The 18,006-nt window shown below is 35.1% G+C and overlaps 2 protein-coding genes and 1 long non-coding RNA gene across 20 annotated transcripts in view; all 3 read left to right on the top strand.

Moving 5' to 3' along the window:
- The first annotated feature begins 370 nt into the window (after window positions 1–370).
- On the top strand, window positions 371–1,526 carry LOC117220979 (uncharacterized). Its single transcript, XR_004490392.2, has 2 exons — window positions 371–433; window positions 568–1,526. It is a non-coding gene; the product is annotated as an uncharacterized LOC117220979 (long non-coding RNA).
- Window positions 1,527–9,348: 7,822 nt separating this feature from the next.
- On the top strand, window positions 9,349–15,992 carry LOC117220957 (uncharacterized). Of its 2 annotated transcripts, XM_033471461.2 has the most exons (6): window positions 9,349–9,605; window positions 11,676–11,741; window positions 13,746–13,811; window positions 13,881–14,043; window positions 14,176–14,527; window positions 14,738–15,992. In XM_033471461.2, the coding sequence occupies exons 1-6, from the start codon at window positions 9,482–9,484 to the stop codon at window positions 14,918–14,920; spliced, it is 954 nt and encodes a 317-aa protein (XP_033327352.1). In that variant the 5' UTR covers window positions 9,349–9,481; the 3' UTR covers window positions 14,921–15,992. The 2 variants fall into 2 exon arrangements, with proteins under 2 accessions (XP_033327352.1, XP_033327353.1); XM_033471462.2 differs by lacking the exon at window positions 11,676–11,741 and having other exon boundaries at window positions 9,350–9,605; window positions 14,738–15,024.
- LOC117220955 (parathyroid hormone/parathyroid hormone-related peptide receptor) overlaps window positions 15,694–18,006 on the top strand; it is a 34,407-nt gene continuing 32,094 nt past the window's right edge. For 8 of the 17 annotated variants that reach the window (XM_076522420.1, XM_076522415.1, XM_076522414.1 and 5 more), the window contains exons 1-6: window positions 15,837–15,937; window positions 16,044–16,232; window positions 16,595–16,722; window positions 16,954–17,033; window positions 17,128–17,526; window positions 17,608–17,688. The gene's annotated coding sequence lies outside the window, so the exon portion shown is untranslated. Of the gene's footprint in view, window positions 15,735–15,836; window positions 15,938–16,043; window positions 16,233–16,594; window positions 16,723–16,953; window positions 17,034–17,127; window positions 17,527–17,607; window positions 17,744–18,006 lie in introns of those variants that run through there. The other 9 variants (XM_076522425.1, XM_076522426.1, XM_076522423.1 and 6 more) reach the window with 9 other exon arrangements.

Below are 18,006 nucleotides of genomic sequence, written 5' to 3'. Positions count from 1 at the left end.
CGAATTAATTGCTATTCAGCGCTGATCGCTTACAAACGGGTCAAGGACCGCTGGCAAAATATTGTTTGCTAGGTAGAGTTTTCGACTGAAAATTTGTTACCTTAACAACGACAAATTCAGCAGATTTCAATATTATAGAATAATGTCGCGATCTCGAATTCCAATATAGTTGTTTTATGAAGCAAACATTAAATGAAAATCACAGGCAAATCATTCACCTCGGAGACTGATAAACAAGGAAACATTTATGAAAATTGACCTTGTGACCCACAAACGTGAATTTCTCATTCTGTCGTCACCTGTGACCTAGATAAGTGCCCACCTCTTCAAAATCGAGAGGTATAAAAGACGCGAGATTTTTAACAATTGCAGGTTGTCTGCTGAAACACGGTGAACACGACACGGGTTCCGGAATTTACAAGTATTAATTATGGTAATAAAAGTGAAATAATTCTTGCATTTCATTCATGCTTTCTACGATTCTAACAATTTCCCTATCTGTCTCACATTATATTTAACTATTTAACATCGAATTTTATTATATTTTACGGGCTCAATTAATTACAGATTGCGTTGAAGAGGATTGTGAGTGTTGCCATCGTGATTATAGCGATGTTTGCAACGATAATGAGCGCGAAACCAGCAACGACTCCTGCTCCTTCAGGGGCAATTACCATCTATCCGGTACCGCAAAGACCATCGTATTCACCAAGTGGATGGGTCTATCCGAAGCCTATCTATCCGAATCCAACTCTAAAAATTAAATAGTCGACACGGATCGCTTACTAGTATCATTATAATCATTATAATTAGTGTAATTAAAATCAAACAGGCGCATTTCAATAGAAATTTCATAATCTATTATACTGCGCCAAATAACAGGAGGCTCTCTTCTAAAAATATTACTAATAAGTCAAACAAACGCGAGTACTAATGTTTCTGAGTCTGTCTTGTAGTTTACTCTGGCAGAGCTTGTAACTATCGCGCGCGCGCGTTCTTTGCAATTCATCTGTCAATTGCTTCTACCAGAGCACCGTACGCGAAGATTGAAAGTGGAAAGCTAGTCTAAAGATATGATAATTTCTTCATCTGACGAGAACGATCATCACCGGTTGCAAAAAGATATTAAAAATAATTAAAATCTTATTTATCAAAACTTCTCGCGATTCTACCGGCGAATTTCTTCTCATTAAGCATGTAGATTTATTTTGAATTAATTTTATTATTGAAAATTATTTTGTACTGGAACTATGGCCAATATGTACAATAAAAAGTTGGCAATCTACTTGATATTATTCTTCAGAGCAAGCCCAGTTAGTTAAAATAAATATAAATATATTTATCTGCTAATCTAGAATTGATTATAATCTAACAAATGAATTATAAGTTAGAGCTCATTGGCAGTCATTTGAAATTGAAATTCTATTTTTCCTGACTCTATCTGATTCAATTATCTAGTTAAGAAAGTCGACACATGAGTCGGTATTGTAACTAATTTTATAAATAAAACATCTCTGCAATATTAATTTTTTTAATTATATACTAATTTTGAACGAGAATTAATATTTTTCTTCCCGAGCAACAATGCACAAATACTTAAAAAATGAACATAAAAAGAAGCACAGAGAAAATGAGTTGGTTAGCGACTGGGGTTTCCAGGCCCCAAGGAATCCACCCCGGATTCCAACGCTAGACATCACTCATTCGCCTGGTCGTCGTAACGCCAGGACGAATGCACCCCTTCATTCAAAACGTTATTCCAGCTCGGAAGTAAACACTCCACGAACTGGCCGTTTTAAATATAGACGTAGGTCTAGTAGTGCCGACTATTGTCAGAAGCGATGCGTCGCGGTCTGTTGCTGTGAGGTATACCTGAACCTCCACCAATCTCATTTATATGTGAAATATATCTCTATACAAAAATTTATAGGTATTTCTCTATCATGAGTTTAGATTTATCAGCGTCGAAATGTGCATTGTAACATATAATTGCAATCTTCCAAACATACATTATATATAAAATCATCGTAATAAATATAAAAATACACATACATAAATATTAACACTAGATTGCCGGAGCGAGTCAATTTGACTCATTTAATAATAATACCGTTTTAACACTGTCCAGACATATTTGTCCACATACAAATATGATCAATTTCAATGAATTGTCATTTCACTATTGAACTCCTACTGAAGCATGATTAATGGACTCACCGATGATGACTTCATTAAAATACTCGTATCTCTATTACCTTAGTCAGCAACATCCCTTATATTCATATCACCATCTACAAATAGTAATATAAATTAATACAAAGTTTACATAACATATTAACAAAAATCAAAAGCAAAATAAAAAATAATGAAAATAATAAAAGATTCTCTCAATCTATATGAAGGAAATATATCAAATGGATCCTATGCGTTGATAGAAGTACATCGAATTACGATATGGAAAGAACAAAAGGAAGAGAAAAAAGAGATAAAACTTTAAGGAGAGCAATCAAGTACGAAGAGGAGGCAAGAACTTCGGATAAGTTTAGTAACTAAGGGAATGTATATGGGAGATAAAAAGAGAAAGAGAGAATGAAGTGAAGAAGGATGGGAGGTAGAAAGAACAAAGATATAGGCAAAAATAGAAGTTACAAGGAGAGAAATAGAAAGATGGAGAGGCAAAAGAAAAGAAAAGATAAAGAAAGGGAGAAAAAGAGGGAAATAGAAAAAATAAAGATCTCTAAATATTTTACAATATACAAGAAAATACAAATGAAGGAATTACCAAATAATCTAAAAGAGAAGCTGAAGGCAAAGGATAGAAATTTGATAGCAAGGTTCAAGTGTGGAAATGAATGCAAATAGGCATGAGTATAGGAGATCTAAGAAATATTGACAGAAGAGGACTGAGAGAGTTGAAAAGAATTATGGAAAGGAAGAAGAGATCAGAAAGAGGGAACAAAAGAACAGAGGAGGATGAGGAAGAGAGAAGAAAGAAGAGTTGAAACTACAAAAAAGAATGTGCAAATTATAGATTACTATGAATAAGATACGTTAAGTAAATACAAATGTTCTAGATTCTAAAGTAGTTATTTATGTTTAAGTTTATATTTGTTATGATTACCTGCAAGAGAAATTATTATAAAGTATATACTTAACATACTTTAAACAATATTATGTAGTGAAGATATTTAAAAAGTTTAGGATAAAGATTTTCTGTAATCGGAAGGTTTTCAAAACCGAAAAGTACGAAATAAAAAATTAAATAAAAACAACCTTTTGTAGTTGAATACAGGAATCGTTGGGCGTTACAAGATGGTCGTTCGAAGGTACCGGCAACTCCATCATGGCGGCTCTTGAGAAGATGAGTAGATTAAAACATGTCTGGCTCCAAGATGGCTTCTTTCCCCGCTATGCTACTGAATCTTTCACAAAATTTATTTTAGTTTTAATATTTATCGTCCATTTAATTCATAAATAAAAATTGAAACAAACAAAATATTAAATTAAATATAATTACAAAACATAAAAAAATGTATAAAGTTAATTACAAAACAAAAAATTTCATAATTATTTAGTAATTATTTAAATAAATTGTTTATTTAATTATTTAAACAATTCAAGAAACTAAGGCAATGCTCACCAATTAATGCATGCGAGTTGTATCAACCAGATCTAAAATTGCGGCTTGCCGAGCGATGATATGCTTCACAAAAGAAGAATGATTCAAGATAGCCAACCTCCCTCTGACGTCACTAACAAACAAGAACAAACAGAAATTAACTAGAAAATCAAAACAATACTACTCTGAGAACAGAAACGTAAGAAATCTATGAAAATTAAACATCGCGAATGGATGCAGAAATGATGCGATACTACCAGGTTTTCAAAAATTGTTATCCAAAAATTATGTAGCGCTTATAAAGAGCGAAGAGTTAAACGGAAAACGCAAGAAAAAAAACAGCATCCAAATCGGTTTACACCACGTACCGCATCGCCAAGACAAATTATTAAAATTTAAAAAATCTCAAAAAATAAAAAATATACGACGCCGCAAACATTAAATAATGAAAGACAATGATCCGATCATCTATTTCCGTAACACTCGTGGCATGACACCGACTCTATGATATGAAAATTTGAAAATAAAAGACAACACCTATTTGTTGACATGGAGAGCTTCATGGCCGGTACCACAGTGCAACACCTCGGTGTCTTCACTGTCGAACCATCTAATCGAAGAAACCATCATCGAATCGAAGATGTCGAACCATCTTCTTCTTCAAGAGGACCAGATAGGTTTCAGAACGACCGTCCCACATGACGTCAGTCAACCGTTAGCATCATCTACAATTATAGAAAAATAAAAAAAAATCATTTCTCAGCACAAAAACATGAAAACTGCACAAAAATGAGGAGAAACGTCGCCAGGAAACTCAGAAATAGCATAACTTTACGATCACACGAGAATACGGCATATAAAAAAAATAATTTATTTAAAAAATTAAAGAAAGAATAAAACTCATTGTCCCATCGTTAAATAAAAAAGAAATAATCTTTTTATCACAGGCAGATTAAAGGAATCGAAATTAAACGCGAGAATAGATACTGGATGCTAATCACTTTGCATTCGTCATGAAACGCGTTATGAAGATTTGAAAAATTTCGAAAAATAAATAATATATGACGCCGCGAACATTAAATAATGAAAGACAATGATTCGATCACCTATTTCTGTAACACTGGCTACATGACACCGATTCTATGATATGAAAATTTGAAAATAGTAGGCAACACCTATTTGTTGATATCGAGAGCTTCATGGCCGATACCAAAGTGCGACACCTTGGTGTCGAGTCGATCCATCTTCTTCTTCAAGAGGATCAGATAGGTTTAAGAACAACCGTCCCATATGATGTCAGCCAACCGTTAGCATCATCTACGATTATAGAAAAATAAAAAAAAATCATTTCTCAGCACAAAAACATAAAAACTGCACAAAAATGAGGAGAAACGTCGCCAGGAAACTCGGAAATAGCATAACTCTATGATCACACGAAAATACGGCATATAAAAAAAAATAATTTATTTAAAAAATTAAAAAAAGTATAAAACTCATTGTCCCATCGTTAAATAAAAAAGAAATAATCTTTTTATCACAGGCAGATTAAAAGAATCGAAATTAAACGCGAGAATAGATGCTGGATACTAATCACTTTCCATTCGTCATGAAACGCGTTATAAAAATTTGAAAAATCTCAAAAAATAAATAATATACCACGCCGCGAACAATAAATAATAAAAACCCATGTTTTAGTTATCATTCTATATCATACTCGCGATAAAACGCTCACTTTTTTATGCAAAAAATTAATTATTGAAGGGACCATTTACCTGTTGCTGTGCAAAGCTTGCGACGAAGAGATCTAATATGGCGTCTATTTGAACGTTGGACGGTTCAAAGAGCTATTCCGAAGGTGGTCATCCTCCCCCCATGGCGTCAGTCGATCGTTCGAAAATCTTCTGAGAAATTCGCAAAAATCCAGAAAAATCGATTTTTTGGCGAAAAAGCGCAAAATCTACACGAAAACTTCGAGAAATATCACGAAAAGATGTGATGAAAACACCATGCTTTCGATTTCTCGAGAATACGTCATATAAAAAAAAAATTTATTTAAAAAATTTAAAAAGATTTTAAAAACCATCGCCCCTCATTAAATAAAAAAGAAATAATCATTTTCTAGAAAGCAGATTGAGGATTTCTTCGTAAAACAGGAGAAAAAGAATCGATTTCGATGTAATCTACAACTGCTGCCGAGACGATTATAAAAATTGAAAAATTTCGAAAAATAAAAAATATACCACGCCGCGAACAATAAATAATGAAAACCCATGTTTTAATTATCATTCTGTCACATTTGCGATAAGACACTGACGCTATTATGCTAAAAATTAATTATTCAATGGACCACTCACCTGTTGCTATGTGGAGGTTGCAGCGAAGAGATCTATCATGGCGTCTCTTCAAACGTTAAACGGTTTAAAGAAGAGCTATTCCGAAGATGATCATCCTCCCCCCATGGCGTCAGACGATCGCCCGAAAATCTTTAGAAAAATTCATTAACATACATTTGTCGAAGTACAAACGCTAAAAAGTACGAAAATTACAAGAAACTTCACGAGAAAACACGAAAAGAGCATAATCGATTTTATATTGTTAAGCAATTAAGAAAGATGGTCGTAAAAAACCGTTAAGTGTAGGCAAAATCTTATAAATCTCATAAATCTCTCATAATATAGAAAAAAAACACGAATACTATCAATTGTAGAGGAAGCTAAGCCTCGAAACGTAACATTATGATCACGATTCACTTGATTTTATATAAATAATTAAATAATTATTAAAATACCGAATTGTTCTTACGTCCGATCAGTGGCACGTCCAGGAGAGGAATGAACGAGGGCTGGTGGGAGTCGTGTGACATAAAGCTAGGTTGTCTATCTTTGTCTTTATTTAATAAAGATTGTGAATAAAAGTACGATAAAAAAATCTAGAAAAATCAATAGAATTCCGGTACAATGCTTAAATTTTAATTATAAATACCTGGCTTACAAAAATCCAAAAATACATCACGATGCAAAAGTCACTAGGACGAATCGATTAACGCAATCGATAATTACTTTACGCGAAAGTGTTTTACCATAAATTTAGATGTCGCGGATATAGTCTATGACTATTCTGTTTAAAAATCTGTGGGAATTTCAAAAAACAAACATATACGATACGAATTTCTAAAAGACATATATATTATACGATAAGAGATTCTCGGTACATATACACAATCCTATTCTAACACGTGCTTACAGTCTTTTGATTACAATATAACATGTCGTTGTATGAAACGCTTTTAAGCTATTGGCATCTACTTATACACATTTGACGATTTATATGCACTGTATATTAACAAATGGGGATGGGGCGGACGTCAATTTGGGGGATGAACTCATGAATGAAAAATTGATAGCAATGGGTCGGCTTTGTAATAATATTATCCATGAGGAACAAAGGGATTATATAACCCCCTTCTCCGCGGGCTTTCTGCTCGGAATATTTGTTTATCCTTTTCAGATCAAGTGGGGCGCTGCTGATTCTTTAACACTCGCTGGACGCACGTGTTGGCGAAGGACGTGCTGAAGATGTCGCAGTGATACTTTGTGAAAGTACATCAAGATACCCAATTATTTTTTGTGGGCGCATCTGTAATGTTCTAATTGATGGATTAATCTATCGATAATTATTTAGCGTCGATTAATTTAATCATTTAATATCTGTATAGTGCCTAATTAATTTGTAAAATAATTGTGATAAAACCAAGAGATTTTTTCCTTTACTTTAAGTGATTTACGGATTTTTAATAAATTTGAAGCAGTGGAACAAGTGCTATTGACCTAGTAACTTCTATGATTAAGTGTTTTTATGTTTCCTGCATTTAGTGTTCTTTCTCGCCGGCTTTGAAAGGGATACAGCCGATGGTGTGAAATGCAGGTAGATTGTGCAAATTATTTAGAATATTTCTTAAAATTACTTTTAACTGTAGGAATAGGCTAGATCTATCAAATGACACGATTGATATAGGTGTATCTGTTTTCGTTTTTATACAAGGAGCTCGGGAAAACTGCTGTCTTCGAAACAGGTACAGTTTTGCGATATACATATTGAGATTAATAACCGACAATTTTAAATTTTTCAGAGAGAATGCCGGACGTCATGCGGCTAATAGATGCATCGTTTCGGTGACAGATGAATTTTTTATGAAATATTCAATGCACGTTTCAAAGAATTGCATGGTTTCTATTAATATTCGATGATACAATTTTTCTGAATTCGAATATATTTCGAAAAAATACGGCACAACCTATATATAAATAATGGTTATACAGGAGAGAATGTGAAAGGTTCGTGACAACTTTTTCTCAATTTCATCACGATATAGATCATCTTTTAATGAGTATGGATCATGTTTTAGAAAATGCAAATCATTTCTAAGAAGATGCTGATTATGTTTATATAACCGTTGTATGGAACATTCAATTCGTCTGAAGAAGTTGTGAGCATATACAACTTGCATACATACATTCACAAAATTAAGGTAAATTGTTTAAAATATCTTTTTATTTATAAAAAAAGTGTAGATTATTTTATAGCATAATTGGGACATGAAGCTGTGCTGAAAAATACAACCATCCAAGCAAGAGGTAATTTTATAACTAATTATTTTTTACTTATAAATTAAATAAAAAATAATGTCTTAAATTGTAGGTAAACAAATACATTATGATAGAAGACGAGGGTGAAAGTCAATATTTCAGAAATTCAGGTAATTTAGCAAACTATTTAGTAGACAGTAGCAAATAATCATTTTATGAATTGTTTTCTAGCTATACATTGATTGCTATCTTTTAATGATTAAGATTCTATATTGTGAAATTTTTAGGTGGATAAATGCATAATAGAAAAATACCATCTCATCAAGGTATGATATCTTCAAGATATTTCAAGGAATTTCAAGATATACATAAAGTAAGAACAATTAACAATGCAGATCACAGATCTCGGTGGCAACTTTCAACCGAAAGTAGATTGTCCACGGCGATACAGTCTTATCTCTCCTGACGTTCGTATACGGTATTGACATCACAATCTCCTTGTGGTAAGGTCGCGCCTCCATCTATTGTTTATGTTTGAGTACGTTTTCCAGTCGGGTCAAACTCAAACAGAAATGCAACACGATACGGTGAAGGACGAAACGAAATTCTTCGAATTCCAGCTAAACAATAATATAGTAATCTGGGGAATAAATCACTTTCTTTACTCTCCTCTACTAAATATTATCATTCATTAGTTGCGAACAAAATTAATATTTAGACGTCATGTGACTATTAAGACACAATTGTCTTAATGCACTTACAGTGTTTATCATGATACATAATTCTTAACATAATTTTTTTCTTTTTATTTATCTTACTAAAATAACAATTATATTAACATACAATCTTTTTAGGCACACTGCCAGCATGCAAGAAGCAATTACATTGTCTGAAAGAAGCCATCACAGAAGGTCGAAACATTGCAACTCCGGCACTCCATTATCCCTCCAATTCTGCATTCTACAACGTCGTCGGGTTTGGGGGAGATTTATGATCCAGCGACCATAATTAGGGTAGAGCGTATAAGAACCACCTTGTAACACTCACTTTCGCCGAGCAACGATGCCCGGCACGAGGCCGAAACACAGACAGACACTACGACATTGGTATGCACGTGTGCGTGACGGCAGCGTGTGCACGATTGCTCTTTCATCTTGCCAGTCGGTTTCCCTGCCTCTTCGTGACTGGAACGAATGAATGGCAGACTCGTCGCGCGTGAGCCTCTCGATAGTTTGACCGTTTTCAAGTAGTGTCATCCTATCTTCTTCGCTACACAATGAGGTTGCAATCACTTATCTTCGCGGTGGTCCTTCTGACCGTACAATGCGTTTATTCACAACGTGAAGAGCCACCTCTACCAGCGATCCTGGAAAATGTCGCGACGAGTGCGACTAATTTTCGTGAGTTTCCCTTTCTCATCGTTCAAGTCTCCATTAAGTTTTATTGCCATTTTAATATCTGTCGCGCGAACATCTTTCTGGAATCTGGACAGATCTTATAAAAATCGGGGAAAAGAAATTTGAGAAAGCCTCTAGTAGTCTGAAAGAATTGTTTGACTTTAATAGCATTGTAGAAAAAAAATACTGCAACGATTCTAAAAAAGATTGAAGTATCGTCTCGAAGCATAAAGATATTTGTAGAAATTGCCTTAGTGTGGAGGTGATTTAATCTTTAGTCAGATCAGTATACTATTTTCATATTTTGTACATTATAGATGATACATGGCTGTCATATTGTCTGAAATTCAAAGCAAAATAGAGATAATAATAGATAACTTCTAAATCTGAATTGGTTACTTGTAACTTCTTAATTGCGGCGCGCAGCCTTGAAGTACAAGATTGCATTTGAATCTGAAAACTAGCAGAGAAGAAATATTTTTACGTTTTACATGTGCACACCTTGCAATTCTCAATATGTCGCGGTGAAGTCAAGGTTCGTTTTTATATGCACGCTTATTACTCATACGCATAATGTAAATGTTCCGAGCAGGAAAAGACGTCTTCTCCGAAATACCGGTCATTTAATTACTTAGTTTCTTGACGAGCAGAATTTAAATTAAAATAATATATCCATCGATTGCTTAGAAAAGACTACCGTCACAGATAAATTACATAATTGCTCTCGCAAAAGACCGTCATGTTTTAATCAGATCAATTTTATCAACGGAATCGCTGGCTGCGTTAAAGAAGCGTGAATCGCGTACCGAAACAAAAAGTTAGCTCGCACATAATAATCTTTTTTGTCATCTCTTGAAGCATCAGTCTATTGTACGCGTTCCCGTGATTTTCTCATCGGAAGCACGACAGGAATTGCTTCATTATGCTCTCATTGTTACGCCTTTTGAACATGTTACGCGAATCTGGATATGTGCTCTGTCTGTGTGCGTCGTATGTGCCCTGCTGCCGACTTTCTGAGGAAATTGTTGTTCGCGTTCCTTGAAAGGTTTCGCTGCATCATGCGAGGCAATTCCGCATTGCTCGCGCGGTCACTGTCAGCGGTCGGCAATTAATTCGGTTGCCCAGCGAAAGCGCGTCACGAAAATGGTAATATAAATTATCCGGTTTAGACGAATAGCCCATAAACCTGTAATCTACTCTAGAACGATAATTTAGACTGTCCCTAGAAATTCTTTATTAAGTGTTTTAGCGTTAGATTTTAACGTTCTATTCAGATCCATGTGATCTTTATTTTTATCTTTTTCATACGATCACTATTCGGTAATACTGTTCTTCCTCATAGTGTAGTAATACATATAGATCAAGCACTCATCCGATCCAATTTTCTAAATCTTTTTGATTTGAATTTGTTTTCGAAATAATTGGAATTGCCATCAATCAGTTGGATAATTTTTCAAGCGACACAGTTTATCGTGACAACTTTGATTTGTTTACATCCAATTTGGTTATGCAAAGAACGCGAGGATTTGAATGAATTGAAGTTAATGGGCTACGCCGTCGAGACAGAGTGCCGGAAAAAGCACGCACAGATGATATTTATGAATCTTACACAAGCAAACCATGCACATGGTTTAAGCGAAACTATTGTTACATGTGCATTTAAAGTTTTCCAATGAACGAAAATTGACAATTACTAAATGCAAAAGTTATGAACTAATAAATGCACACGTAATGAATGTTTTCTGTCTAGCATACGTATACATATTCTGAATAATACCACTGCAACGATAATAAGGAGCTCAATTTCTTAACAACGAACGTGGCATGATACGTTCCGGCTCGTCGAGCGATATCGTTATTATTTTTCAAATTTCTATAATTATGTTAATCGTTCATTTGTCGGTTTGCCGCAATTATTGCACCTCGAATAGACTGTCACCGGATGGTCCAACTTCCTGCGAAAAACTCGATCGGATTTCGATGGCCACTGGCACAGATTCTCTATTACAGAACGGCGCAGCATGTGCTGGTCGTTATTCCAGAGGAAATTGTAGGTTTAATCGTTTGTTGCAGTGACTGGAATCATGCGACGACAAACAGAACTGATACACCGTGTGACGGACACTGCCTCGGATTACAGTATGTGAGAGTTTGTTCGTGCCAAGCCTAGAAATCAAAGGGTTTTCAAACTGGTTCCGCTACAAGTGATCTCTGTTCACCATCAGTAGCTTACAAAACCGTATTGTCCATCTCTGCGCCAAAGGTTGCGGGACAATCCAAAAACTATTATACAATAGCAGACTTTTTTAAAATCATATTCTCTTAAAACTAAATCATAGAAATTAGCATTGATTCACTTCAACATTTTTTACTTAGTACAGCTGCTATTGAAATTTAATTGTTTCTCTGTAAATTTTGTAAAGTCGTTTATTAAAATTTAAAGGAAATTAATTATTACGTAAACGTAACATGTGATTATGTATGAATAATTAGGTTCGTGACCAAAACGGTCTAACTGGAACGATATCTATTTATGCCAACTACTTATGGAATGACCTAGTACGTCAGGTCAGTTGACCAACCGTGCGTGAGGTTCCCTTGGCCCAGAATTCATTAAACCGAATTATAATGAGATCTGATGTAACGAGAAACAGTTTGACGGAATCATGTTCGAAAGTCTCAGGTACACGCGAGAGCTTTTAGATCTCTTCCAGGCTTATGGCATCGCTTCTAATCGCGACACTGCATTGTAAAACTTGCGGCCCGCTAATAGGTCTGTCGGATGGAATAACTATGTTTCCTAAATCGGCCAAAGGATTGCGAAAACGACGGACAATCTCGGTGGCCGTTTTTACTCTTCAGTATCGCACACGTTAACGCCAATTCGCTGACAGACGACGACGCTAACACATACGCTATTTCATGTAACCGATTGCGAAGAAAGGGCTCGGCTTGGTGGTGAAATTGATCGTTTTTATGTAAATCCGTTATAACCCATGAGTTAGATTATGGCCCCTGCGGAGTGATGACGCTCGGGTTCGTTTTCGAAATATTTTTCTCTCTTCAGGAGAAGAGGAGTGCATGAATCCCCGTTAGATAATGCAGTATGGGATTAAATCCCTCCTCCAAGCCTTCAGTCTTTTATACCATCGCTCCCTTGGAACCGCCTCAAACGCATTCCGGAGGCCATACATTTCGGAACCTGTTCATGAATGAGATTAATCACTCGTGTAGTTTTAGATTAGGAATGAATGAATATCTGCATGGCGTTGCTGAGTAGACCGTTGAAGACTGATATTGAATAGATTCCGGTGAAATAATTTTAATCACCAAGCGTTATCGGCGTCATTAATTTCGATACTTTCTCACTGACTGCTTATTAACGCGCTTCTTATACTACCTTTTAATGTACAGTGTCGGTAGGCGATATTTTATTTAATTACCGCCACTGTATATTGTTATTATATTTTTTATTTTATTTTTGTGGGACATTGTTCTCATTCAACTGTGTGAAACCTGACTTTTAATACTATGAACGGGTTAAACAGAAGTTTGAATGCAGAAGATGATTCAATTAATTAGAATAGATAAGCCTTGATGTGAAATTAAAAAGATATTAGGTGCACTAATGAATTCGTCATTAATTTAAAGAAATTGTTATCGAAATTACTAGATATAGTAAATATTTGATTTGCGTTTAGAATTGTAGAGGAGATTATGAAATGTGTTCACACAGCCTTCTCTAAATTCAGTAATACTGTGCATGTTGGAGAAATTGTAATATCCATGGTAACTCATTATAATACACGTCAGGTGCTCGTCACTGAACAAGCATTCTCAGTACAAACCGATGCGTGCAGAATTTAGAAAAATGTTTCAAGCAAAACCTGTTCAGTTTAGACTGAATATTTAATTTCACGTAGTCGATATTTATCTATAACATAGTTAGCGATATATCAGCGGGCTTCTTGGTGCACCAAGTGTCTCCGTGACTCTCGTTCAATTTACAACGATGTAAGCCTTATCAGGTCCGCTCCCTAGCCAGTTGTTTGCCGCATCACTTTATCTAAAGGCAATTGCGAACGTGACTAGGAGAACTTCAACGGGAATAACTACTGAACTTAGTGTATCTTGTTTTTTCAGTCAGTAGCGCGGTGGAGAAGCCGAGGAACCTATTAATCAATGCTACCAGAGCGACCACCGGCATTAGTAAGTAACTAAGGCACGATGATACCCCGCGTTCTCTTTTATAACATGCACTAATCAGCGAAAGAACAGTTGACAGCGCAACATCCAAGGGGCTCGAGTTCAAACTGAGGAGATTCCTGGAAAAGTTTCGCGGTCGGATGCGCTACGGTATACCGGAGCTCGGAATTCCACCACTGGAACCGCTTCAACTCGACGAGATTGATATAGACATTGATAATCCAGAGATAGGGAAGTAAGTGCAAGATACTTCTATCGTTCACCGACCACCAAATCATCGGTCATTCACCTTACCTTCTTTTCTTAATCGGCTTTCAGCTCCTCAAGCCAAACACATACCTTCTTCTGATCAATTTGAACTTTTTAGCGTGACTCTGGTGATCGAGAATCTGGTACTGCACAATCTCTCCACGTTTGTAATCAACAAGGCAAAGCTTTCCCTATTAGGACCTACAATCACCGCCAACGTTTCCATTCCACATGTGTTCGTGGAAGGCCTTTATAATATATCCGGCGTCGTTGGGAACATGCTCAACCTATTCGGGGATGGCCCATTCAATGCCGATGTCTACGACTTTCAGATTTATGTGAACACTATGTTGGGATACAACAGGGGCATGTACCTAAAAACCTTTGACCTTGACTTCAATCTAGATTCCCTCGATGTCCGGCTGGAGAATTTTATGGGGGATGAAGAGCTCTCCAGAATCATGAGCAAGGCATGTTATTAAGTCAGGGAGAAATGCATTTGATCCACTTTCATCAACTATCTTTTGGGAATTTGTCTTTTTTTAATGCAAAATTAAATATGTATTCTTTAATTTAAATAATGAAAAACTGAATTATCAAAATTTTTTCTTTGAACGCAACTTATTCTGATGAAACAAATATTGCACAGGTTAATTGACATAGTGCCCCTTTGTCTGCAGGTGTTCCAGCAGCTTACGCCGAAGGTGGTGGACATTATTAAACCAGACATACTTCCGGGCATCCAGGATTACATAGCCGGAAGAGTTAATGAGACTATTCATCATCTCACCATGAGGGACATATTTAACGTTCTCGTGGGGCAGAATGAAATTCGAGATTTCGCGGACTTATTGGTGTTCTAGGAATATGTATTAATCTATCTACAGTTTCTCGAACACCATTTGCAAACTTTCTAAAAAATAAGCATCTCGATATAGATTTATATAATAATTATTTTTTTAATTGATACAGATTCCTTATTAGTGTATCACTTACCAGTAGAATCATTTAATGACTAAGATAAGTGTAGCCCATTCGGGAAGTTAGCCAGAATTTGTTATTGTTTTCCTCGGAACTAATAGAGGTATATGGTTCACTTATTTAAGTAGAAAGATAAACCTGAGAGAATATAGAGATTAATTTACTTTATCAACAAGGAAGGTAGGGAGATTACCCTCTAAGCAAATAGTTCTGTATTTGTATTGATCTCGCGTTATCTAAAAATCGAATTCTCTTGAGGTAGAGAGTGTGTGTAGAAGATCGTGCACAGAGCTGTGTGCATGAAAAGGTATGGAGGATGGAATGTATCAGGTACTTTAATTAATGGTATTGGCGTAGTTCAGTTTCAACTCTGCAACGAGATTTGACAAACGATGTTAGAATAATATTGCCAGAGGTAGCCGCTAGTACTGTAAAAAGTTTCCCCTTGTCAGAGGAGTGTTCAAGTTTCAGCTGAGAGCTACTTAGTGACAGGAAAAGTGGGCTAGCAAGATGAGAGCGCTAAGTTCACAATGTCTTGCATTAGCAGCGAACGAGAATGGAGTTAGAGAGGTTTCTTCGAAGAAGATCATCGCGGCTGACGATACCATTGTTCCTGATTGGACAATGATCTTGAGCAAATTAGCCGCACTGTGTCTTGAGAGCATTGACCTCTCACTGAAGGTAGAGAAGAGATAGGCAAGTAAATAGTGACCTGCACTCTCAAAATAATTCTAAAATGATATATGTTCACTAGATATATTTGAAGAAATTTTTAATAAGGAGATTGTTGTACTTTAGTATAGGTTGGGTGAGTGTGAAGAATACTAGGCAGATTTATACATATAATTGTTAGAAAAGAGCTTAGTAAAGCTTGAGCAGTCTTTTGGCGTAACTCTTAGGTAGGAGTTTTCAAAATATTTTTTAGTATGTTGGAAATATATGAACTATTATAAATTGTTTATCCTTTTCTATCCTTGGTACATCCCATTATTAATTTAATATTAGTTGTAGGGTATCAAGATGAGGATCCAGCAATTTATGGTGAAGTATTCAGAGAAGAATGCATGTTTTGGAATAATTAAATCGAATGCAGACTGTGAAAGGTGTAAAAATGGATTGTGTGGTGAGGTTTCGTTTCGTCGAGACTATTATTGTCTGCCACACTGATTCTATGGTCCCCCGTTTGGGAACAAGGTGTCACGCTCCATGTTTAATTCATAGTAGAGAGCGAAAGTGTCCAGGCCTTGAATTAAATACCGTTTTACAAGCATGCTGTTGCCATTTAATTATTATTTCGGTCACTACTCTGCTATACGATCTTTTTAATATTTCATTTCATTAACTTGATTCAGTTAAAATTAATTATTATTATTAAACTAATCGTACTTGATTTCCAGTTTTTATTGGCATTCTCAAATAGTCTCACTTTTTGCATTCTCAGTTATTAATTATAAGCCACATTCAAGATAGTATTTTTACACAATATTTTTCTGCTCTTATCGTGGCTCTTATTGCACTTGTCATATTTATTAACAATAACACAAATATATTGTCAGGAAACAATTATCAAGTACCAGACAACAGCATTACTAGTGATCTACGATAGCTTTATCAGATCATAGTGAATCCGGAAAGTGGTTTTTCGAGGTCAAAGTACATTTCTCTATCTTTATACTTGCTAAAGGTAAAAGTCTTAGTAGAAAACGTTTCTAGCTTTAAAACAAGTTTCTACTATAAGTTATAGTGTATTTTGTTATGCTTCAATTATTTAATTCTGTAGTAAGTAATTTTGTGTCCATTTTCTATCAGCCTAAAATTGATATTAATTTAGACGGTTATTTACAAAATTTTTGAAAATGAAAAAAAACATGTGGATGCGCCAACAATTGTTGAAATAGTACTATGCAAATTTCAGATGCCATATTGTGCAAGTTTTGTAAGAGATTCAATAAAATCAGTTAGGCTGACAGCTCCTAACGATTCCCATGAAGATATGTAGGCAATTATATAATCTAAAATTAATACTGTTTATAGTAATGAAATTTGTTGTTTGGAAAATCAATTGATATAAAGATGTTTGTCGTTGTAGCCACGAAATCCGGTTTCCAGAACACTGTGCAGCGATAGGGTACTTGGAACTGCGCAGTTCGACTCAGTGAACGATTATCAGCAAACGAATTGATAACAATCGATGCGGACGATAATGTCGCCACAGATTACAGATAGAGATGTAGTAAGGTAACTGGATTACGCGGATGGTTATCGTTGAACTGATATATGCGTGGTTCAATTACGAGATTAATTAGCCGCTGTCGGCTTTGTATATATACAAGCTAAGGGTGCGACGATAGCTTTAAAGGACAAATATGTAGTACTCTTACCAATAAGAAACTTAACCCTGTAAGGGATAATTGCTTTCTAATTAATGGACCTTTATCATCGCCATTAAGATCATCAAACAAATTTATTACAAGGACAATATTTAATTGTAGGTATAAAAACATTTTAAATGTTTTATATCAAGATATGACTTCATTTATAAAATCTAACAGTCTCTATATTTTTTTAGGAAGAATTAAATGATATGGTGATTTAGTGTCACGCCAATATTTGGTGAAATATTTAATTGTTTCTTGTAGATAGTCTAAAGGTATGAAAATATTTAAAATTTTCTTTATCAAGACATACAGGGGGTGTCTAGAAAGGTTGGCATGAAAAAGATTCATATAAACTTATGTACGAAAATACTTTGTTGAAAAAATATAAACTTTCAAGGATATTTATGATTTGTTGTAGCAATTATAAGTAATGTTCGAAAATTCATTCGTCAAAGTAGTGATTGTTGAACTCTTTCAAATATTCTAGCTGTATTGGAAATAATAATAAATGCACTTGGAGTAAATTCCCAAAATTGATCCTCTGTTTTTACCATATTTTTATAAACCAACGGTTACGAAAATTTTGAACG

Source organism: Megalopta genalis, chromosome 5, assembly GCF_051020955.1.
Source record: "Megalopta genalis isolate 19385.01 chromosome 5, iyMegGena1_principal, whole genome shotgun sequence".
NCBI classification, from domain to species: Eukaryota; Metazoa; Arthropoda; class Insecta; order Hymenoptera; family Halictidae; genus Megalopta; species Megalopta genalis.
This window is presented reverse-complemented; position numbering and strand designations above follow the sequence as displayed.

Bases quoted from the DNA above. Each gene is read 5' to 3' on its own strand.
- LOC117220957 (XM_033471461.2), top strand. From the start codon at position 9,482: ATGAGGTTGCAATCACTTATCTTCGCGGTGGTCCTTCTGACCGTACAA. The intron at 13,812-13,880 runs GTAAGTAACTAA...GCGAAAGAACAG, and splicing joins CAGAGCGACCACCGGCATTA to TTGACAGCGCAACATCCAAG. The intron at 14,044-14,175 runs GTAAGTGCAAGA...TGAACTTTTTAG, and splicing joins GATAATCCAGAGATAGGGAA to CGTGACTCTGGTGATCGAGA.